Raw genomic sequence first — 8,910 nt, forward strand, 5'->3', positions numbered from 1 at the left:
ATATCCAAAGGAACAAATAGATTAAAAGTAAAAGATGAAAAAATATTCCATGCAAATTCTAACTGAAGGAGAACAGGAGTGACTCTAGTAATATCAAAATAGACTTTAAATCAAGAAAGTTTACAAGCTGCAAAAAAAAAAAGTTTACAAGATGCAAAGAAGAACATTATATATTAATAAAAGGTTCAATACAGCAATAAAATATAACAATTATAAACATTTATGCACCTAATAACAAATCCTCAAAATATATGAAGCAAAAATGAACAGAATTGAAGGAAGAAAGTTCTACAATAATAGGTGGAGACTTCAATACCCCAGTAATGGACAGAACAACCAGACAGAAGATAAGTAAGGAAATAAAGTACTGAACAACACAATGAACAAACTAAATCTAACACACATAAATGGAACTCTACCCAACAACAATAGAATACACATTTTTTAAGCGCACATGGGACATTCTCCAGGATAGACCCTATTAGGCCACAAGTTAATTCTCAATAATTTTAAAAGAAATATATCATACAAAGTGTCTTCAACTAAATGGGATGAAGTTAGAAATCAATAACAGAAAGAAAGCTGGAAATTCACAAATGTGTGGAAATAATATACCACCAATAGGTCGATGTGTTAGTCAGCTTAGCCTACCATAACAAAATGCCACAGACTGAGTGGTTTAAGCAGCAGATATTTATTTCTCTAGTTCTGGAGTCTGGGAAGTCCACAATCCAGAGGCTAGTCAATTTAGTTCCTGGTGAAGACCTACTTTTTGACTTGCAAGCAACCAACCACCTTCTTGCTTATTCCTCACATGGCAGAGAGAATTCAGGTTCCTCTTTCTCTTTTTATAGCATTAATCCCATCATGGAGCCCCACCCTCATGACCTCATCTAAACTTAATTGCCTCCCAAAGGCCCCATCTCCATCTTCTATCACATTTCGGGGGGGAGGGGGGGATGACACATTCAATCCATAACATTCTGCTCCTGGATCCCCTGAAAATCATAAATATATACAAAATATATCTATTCCATCCCAAAATCTCAACCAATTGCAGCATCAACTCTAAAATCTAGTTTCATCTAAATCACAGGGGTAGGGGGCGGTGTTGGGGGAGAGATTAACTGGGGAACTTATATGCATGTATACATAGCCCATGGACACAGACAATAGTGTGGTGTAGGCTGGGGAGGGGTGGGTGCAGGGTGGAGGGGGTCAATGGGAAAACAACAACACACACACACAAAAAAAAACAAAGGGACATCTGTAATACTTTCAACAATAAAGATAATTTTTTTTAAATATATTTTTATTGATTTCAGAGAGGAAGGAAGAGGGAGAGAGAGATAGAAACATCAATGATGAGAGAGAATCATTGATCGGCTGTCTCCTGCACGCCCCCCACTGGGGATTGAGCCCACAATCCGGGCATGTGCCCTTGACCGGAATCGAACCTGGGACCCTTCAGTTCGCAGGCCGACGCTCTATCCACTAAGCCAAACCGGCTAGGGCAAAGATAATTTTTTTGAAATAAAATAAATAAATATCTAAATCAGGTATGGGTGAGACACAAAGTATGATTCATCCTGAGGCCAAACTCTCCAGCTGTGAACCTATGGAACCAGAAAAGTTATGCGCTTTAAAATACAGTCATGGGACAGACATAGGTAAATATTCCTATTCTGAAGGGAGGAATTGGAAGAAAGGGGTGATGGTCCCAAAGCAAGTTCAAAACTTAGCAAGACCAATATCATTAGATCCTAAGGATAGAGCATAATTCTCTTTGCTTTAATGCTCTGCTCTCTGGCCCATTGGGGTGGTGATCCTGCCTTCACAACCCACTGCGGTGAAATTTTACAGTTTATTTTTCTTTTGAAATTTGTTGACAATAATTTAATATACAAATAAATAAATTATTAATTGGGATGTTTAATTTCTATTCATTAAAAAACTTCATAATTTTCCTGGCTCAGTGGTTGAACATCAACCTATGAACCGGGAGGTGAGAGTTCAATTTCTGGTCAGAGCATGTGCCTGGGTTGTGGGCTTGATCCCCAGTAGGGGGCGTGCAGGAGGCAGCCAATCAATGATTCTCATCATTGATGTTTCTATCTCTCCCTCCCTTTCCCTTCCTCTCTGAGATAAAAAATATTTTTTAAAGTTTATCATTTTTAAGTATAATTAAGTTTTCACTTTTTTTCTTTATGATTCCTGCCTCAGTATCATTCATATAAATACTTCAGCATTATAGGAATTTAGCAAGGGATGTTAATAATAGCAACAATATAATTACTAATAATCACTACCATTTATTGAATATTTAATATGTATCTCTACATACAATATTCTATTTAATCTTCACAACAAACCTTTGAAGTAATTATTGTTCCCATTCTACAGATCAGGAAACCGAGGCTCAAGAAGACAAAGTAACTTGCCCATAATCATGAGACTTGCAATGTTGGAGCTGAGATTCAGTCATTTTGCCGTGCACAAACTCTGAACTTTGTAAACAGATAAATAGACCTGGGACCTCTTCCTGGCTCTGCTGTGCTGGCTGCTAGGTGTCTTACCTTGTGGTACTCTTCACCCCTCTGCCCCTCTGTGCCTTGATGTCATCTGTAAATTTTGCTTAACAATAACTCCCTCATAGAGTTGTTGAGGGATTTAAATTCAACATGCCTGGCACCTAGAGACAGTCATAGAAGAGAGCCACCTCTCTTCTTTGCTGGAGTGACTTAACTCTTTCCCTCCCCACTCTCTGTTGAGGGGTGAGGTGGAGGGCAGAAGAGAAAGGGTAAACCAGTGCCTGCAAAGAGGTGCAGAGCTGGCAATTCTAGGCCTCGCCCATCTAAGTGAGGAACAGAGTGAGGTGAAGCGCCACGTCTCTAAAAGAGACCCACCCTGGGAGGAACTCAGGTGCTTCCAACACCAGAGGTGAGGCTTGCTTTTCCAGGTGTGGGAGGCTGGGGTGGGGCTGATCAGGAAGATCTCCACTGCTCAGAAGCGGCCACTCTTGCTTGTGAGGAGAGCCCTGTGAGGTCGCTGCTCATCTGCCAGCTCTCACCCTGCCGGCCCCGACACATACACAGAGGCCATGGGTACCCTCGCAGGACACCTGTTGCCAGGGATATGCTTCCTCTTCTTCGCACTCTACTACTCAGTGCTGGTGTCCTTGGCCCTGCTACGGGGACAGAGGTTTCTCCAGCCCCCTCTGCCCCCGAAGGAGAAGCGAGGACACAGGTGGAAGCAGGTCCCTGTGCTAGGAGTGGGGAAGGTCGTCATCACCCTGACAGGCATCTTGGCCGAGTTCTTCTACCCTCCAGGAGTCAATCGGATGAAGATGGTAAACTGGGAGGACCCTCGGCGGCCGTTCGTGTTCTCGAACAACTGGCATCATATCACCATGTACGGATTCTTCATGCTCAGCGGTGTGGTGGACATTGTGAGCCAGTCGTGCCGGGCACGGCAGAGTATCAAGCTGGAGCGAGCGGCCGAGGCCCTGGCCTTCTGCATCCTGGCACTGCTGATGATGGCACACATTGAGAACAAGAGCATCCTGGAGATCCGTGTGCACATCCTGTTCATTGTGCCCACCTTCCTGGTCAGCCTGGTGCTCACCATCGAGGTCTGGGTCCCGGACCAGCCCCAACTCTGGGTGCTCAAGACCTGGTTTGGGCTGGTGTTGAGCACCTGGATGCTGCAGCTCTGCCTGGTGATGTACATCCCTCCCTCCGGGCAGTCTTGGCGATCAGAAAACCACGAGGACCTCGCTTTCCTCGTCATCTTCTTCTGCTGGCACCTGGGCTTAGGGGCAGCCATAATGGCCACTGTCTATGGCATCTGCAGCCTCTGGCATCATCACTGCTCCTCCTGGACAGAGGCCTCAGGTGCCAAATACCAGCCATGCCCCACAGGCTACAGCAGTGATGAGCTGGAGAAACTCAGGGCAGGGGCCGAGCAGCAAGATGGCGGTGTCTAGGATTAGAACCTTTGTGCTGGCCTTTTGTAATGAAAGTGTTGGACATGCCCTTTGTGTGCATAGCATGGAAATGCCCTGGGGTCTACAATGTGGCTTTCCATCACAGGATTCATCTTTCTTGTTCCTAAATAAACCTTCCAGCTTCTAGGAGTGCTTCACTGTCCTCTCCAGGTCTGCCTCTTCCCTGTCTCACTATTCAGGATGGTTCCTGGCCATGGACTTACAGGAAGTGAGAACAAGGAGCAGTACTTTTCTCTGACAGCTTTTGGGATCCAAGAGGAGAAAATGAAATGAAGAAATAGAGGGAGGTGGGGTGTTGCTGGGGGCTCAGAGAGCGTTCTCTCCAGATATCTGAGGCAAGGCTGACTGTGTGTGTGTGTGTGTGTGTGTACAGCTGAAGGGCTGCAGTGTGTGAAAGAGAGGGGTCCATTTTTGCATAATGGTGAGGGCTTCTGTTTTCTTCATTTTTCTCTGTTTTTTATTCACACTATGTGTAGCAGGATGAAGAACTTGTGTTATTGTTGTTTTGCTTAATCTCAACTAAATGGGGCTACTTCTCCCTTCTAAGGGACTAAGGGATGAGGGGGAGGGCGAGCAACCAATTTAGCAGAGACTCATGTCTGGGGAGAAAGGAGGCAAGGGAGAAATTCCCAAAAGTGGTTGTGAGAAACGAGAATTATATTTACATAATTTTAACTTGTTTGATTTTTGCTGTAATATAAAAAACTCCATTGTTTCAACTTGTTCAGTAAAGTCTATGATACATACATGTCTTGCGTGAGTGATTCTAGGGCAAGATCAAAGAAAACGCCCAGATTTCAGTTGGTGGGAACAGAAGGAAAGGAATTGCCATGAAATGTGGGTGCCAGTGGTTCTGAAGATGCAGGAACTCCGAGCTGAGAGAGACCCTGAGAATGTCAGCCCTCTGGAATTTGCAGAAATTTTCATTCAGTCATTGAGCTTCTCCCAGAATGAGGACAGGGGGTGCCAGTAAATCATATACTCAGTGAAATACAGGAAAGCAAACTATATAAAAATACTTATCTCTGGGTACAGTTAGAGAGCCAGTGCTTCAAATAGCATGAGTGCTTCTGTCAGATGGATAAACCAGCACTTGGAAGTCTGAAGAGGCAGGAGGAAGGGAGGAGATGCTGTCCATAGCTGTGGAGAAAAGACCTAGAGAAAAGTGCCCAGTCAGGAAGCAGCTGCGTCCACCCCCTCCCCTGCAGTCCGAAATGCTGTCCTCAGAGACTGAGCAGCTTCCGGAAATATAGAGAGGCATTTGCATTGCAGGGCTGCATGTTGTCATCTACAATTTCACTGGACACTCCCTAAAGAAACAGCCTGGGAACTCTGGGACAAGGGGTTGGGGCAGAGAAAGGGAGCGAGGGAAGGGCTGGAAATGGGGCAAAAATCTGGCAACTCCCAGTGGCAGGGCTTAGAGGAGAGGGACACTCTGGGTCTAGAGGAAGATAAATGTATCTTCCTCCAGCAGTTGGAACCCAGCCAGCCTCAGCTTCCCTCCCCAGCAAAGCAGAAGCCAAGCCAAGGAGAGGCCAGCACCCTTCTTTCTGTCCCTGCCCTTAAAAGCCCAGAAGCAAAACCAGATTTACCCTGAAGCTAATAAAACTTGAGCTTCAGAGCCCCTCACTTTACATCTTCTGTCCAAAGCCCTGGGAGGAGCCATCACAAGGCATACACATGATCACATATTACTGAAAATTGCAAAAGTGAGACATTTCTGTATTCCTTTTTCTAATTAGGGACCTCAAATTGTATAAACTTAAAATTCCATAAAACCTGCCATGCCCCACCCTGAAGGATTAAGACAGATTTACTTTCAGGACGCCCGGCTAGTGTGGGTCAATGGTTGAGCATTGACCTATGAACCAGGAAGTCACAGTTCGATTCCGGTCAGGGCACAAGCCCAGATTGCAGGCTCGATCCCTAGTTGGGGGCATGCAGGAGGCAGCCAATCAATGATTCTCTCTCATCATTTTGATATTTCTATTTCTGTCTCTGTCTCCCTTCCTCTTTGAAACCAATAAAATTATACTACAAATAAAAGGATGCCTTATGATAAATAAATCTCTTAGCCTATTAGTGGAACATTCTTTATTCGAGGATAATGTTAAGACTCTTCCTTCTTCAACTTGGAAACAAGAAACTTAAAATGCTAATAATGACACCATGTACTGGCTGAAACCACCTACTAAACTAAGTATAATCTCTTAGTCAACAACCGTAAATGAGCGTTATCAGATGTTAGGCCAGATTTAATAAGGAGGAATTAGAAGGGTAGAAGACTAATAGCTGGAGGCAAGAGGAAGTAATTTATAGAGGTGGATCCTGTTGATCATTTGTGCTGTGTGTGGGAATTTTGTCCTGCACATATGGTCCTTGCCCAGTGTATTAGTCAAGGTTCTCCAGAGAAACAGAACCAATAGGATGTGAATAGATAGAAATTTTAAGGAATTGGTTCATGAGATTGTGAGGGCTAGCAAGTCCAAAATCTTTAGGGCAAGCCAATAGGCCCGAGACCCAGGAAGAGTTGAGGCTGCCACTTTGAGTCTAAAGGCAGTCTGGAAGCAGAATTCCTTCTTCCTCAAGGCACCTCAGTCTTTTCTTTTAAGGCCTTTAACTGACTGAATGAGACCTACCTACATGATGAAAGGTAATCTACTTAATCAATGTCTACTTAATCACATCTTTAAAAATACCTTCACGGCAACATCTAACCTGATGTTTGACCAAGCAACTGGGTACCATGGCCTCGCCAAGTTAAGACATAAAATTAACCATCATACTCAGTATATTGGAACATAGCCACTCAAACATGATTTATGTCAATTGTGTTTGCCATGATTTTTGGAGATCTTTCAAAATAATTATAGTAACTTCATTTTAAAGAAGCTTCATCATTATAGATTCTGATTGCATTGTAATTGTGACTATACAATGTTACATGGACTTCTTTACTTCCCTGTTCCTTCTAGGAGAGAGATAGAGTGATGGGTAGGCAGGTAGATGACACTAATTTTTAAAGATTAAAAAAATAATATTTAGAGGATTTGGGGGTATTATTCATGTTAGACATTTTAGACATATTAGAAAATACTAAAAAGTATTTTGAAATCTACCATAATGCCCTTACCCAAAATTAATTACTCCCCAGAAGAACTAAAAGGGTAGGCTATTATTTTAATCACAGAATAGATGATAGTACTTATCTATCAAAGATGAGACTTTTTCTGGTAATGATGACTAATATGCTTGATGGTTAAGGTGTGGGTGACTAAAGAAGTTTGGAGGTGAAGGTCACTGAAGATGAAGAAATCTAGCATTGTGGGAAGGAACTGAGTAAGGATAATGGCTTACCTGAGAAGATGGCAATCTTGGGCTGGAAGAGAACTTCAGAAACCCTATCCTTAGTGAATCTGGGTGAGGAGTGAGGTCAGGAGACAACCTAAGGCATCAAGGAAGAGCTAGAAGACAGAAAATGTAAAAAGCATGAGTTTTGAAGGATGAAGTGGCCAAGGTTAAGCAGATACCTACCCTACAGAGATGTGGTTAAAAGTAAATGAGGCACTACATATACAACACAATACAAAGTATGCTGTACAGTAGATGCTAATAAACATTAGTGTAAGAGACTGCATACACAAATGGGCAATGACCAGACCATATATAAAAATACAACTCTGACCCAAAAACAGTAGCAACTAGCCCAGGAAGCCAGCCTACTATCTACAACTCAGACTTGTAGACAGTTAGATAGCTATCTCAGGCAACCAGTCCAGGAAGCCAAACAATAGCCCCTGCAACAGTTGGCCCAAATGGGCAGGACTCAGTTGATAACTTACAGCTCCCCTAATTTTTGTCCATGCTTCCAACTTAGGACCAATCAAAGAAAGCTAATTATGCACCCCTAACCAATCCCATGAGCTACCCCACTTCTAGTTAGCCAGCCTACATGTAGCTTCCCCATGTTAGTGGCTTCAATCAGGGCGTACTTGATGCCTTCTTTTCTTTCCACTATGCAGCTTTTCCACTCCTCTACCTGCCTTGAGTCTTTGCCAAAAACCAAATGATGGTGGTTGGCTCCCTTGCTATACTCTGAATAGATAGCCCTTGCGTGTGTCCTTTGGTTGGTCTTCATTTATTTCCAAATGTTCAACTCTTTGATTTTTTATGCAGGCCGTTACTCAATATTTATTACCTACGATGTGCCAGACTCCATGCTAGTCCCTAAGAGCAATGAAGTGACCCAGATGCCAGGGTCCCTGTCTTCAAGCTGATTATGGTTCAAGGGGAGAAGAAAGATAAATAAACAGCAAGCCAACTACAGTCTGAAAAGAGCTGTAATAAGGGGCAGCTAAGCTAGACTTGGAATCCGGAAACACTTCTTAGAATAGAGATGTCTCTGTTAGCAAATTCAAGGTGTTCCCTGTTTGGGGTGTTCTAGTCAAGGACCAGACATGGTTGTCATTAGGTAGTTTCATTTACTTGCAGCAAGTAAAGGAAACAGGAGATTCACATCCAAAAGCTCTGTCCCTCCAAGGGAGGCTTAGCCATTACTTATATACACTATTTGGTTAATTACATGTTGATTTCTTCTTTGCAGTTGGCTAAACTTATCCTGTTGGATTCCCTTCAAGCTCATCAAGTTAGAGCCACGTTTGCAAAATACTGGGCTACATTCTAATATTTAGCAAGAATAGTATTTAAGAAGAACCACCCAGACCTTGAAACCCTTATCCTATTTATCATCTCCATGGGAATCTAAAGGATCAGTATAGCCAGAGAAAGAAGCGTGGAGGAAATATTCAGGAGGGAAGAAAGAACCAAGGGAAAGTCCCTCAGTCACAGCATAACCACGGAAGGAAGTGAACAAAATAGGGTAGTTGGACCTCAGTGTCTGAGCC

The 8,910-nt window shown here is 43.2% G+C and overlaps 1 protein-coding gene across 1 annotated transcript; it reads left to right on the top strand.

Moving 5' to 3' along the window:
- Positions 1 to 2,691: 2,691 nt before the first annotated feature.
- On the top strand, positions 2,692 to 4,752 carry LOC102440566 (transmembrane epididymal protein 1A-like). Its single transcript, XM_014452279.2, has one exon. It carries the CDS (start codon positions 3,101 to 3,103, stop codon positions 3,983 to 3,985), a length of 885 nt encoding a protein of 294 aa, XP_014307765.1. The 5' UTR covers positions 2,692 to 3,100; the 3' UTR covers positions 3,986 to 4,752.
- The last annotated feature ends 4,158 nt before the right edge of the window (positions 4,753 to 8,910 follow it).

The sequence above is a fragment of the Myotis lucifugus genome, unplaced genomic scaffold (genome assembly GCF_000147115.1).
Source record: "Myotis lucifugus unplaced genomic scaffold, Myoluc2.0 scaffold_14, whole genome shotgun sequence".
Classification (NCBI taxonomy): Eukaryota; Metazoa; Chordata; class Mammalia; order Chiroptera; family Vespertilionidae; genus Myotis; species Myotis lucifugus.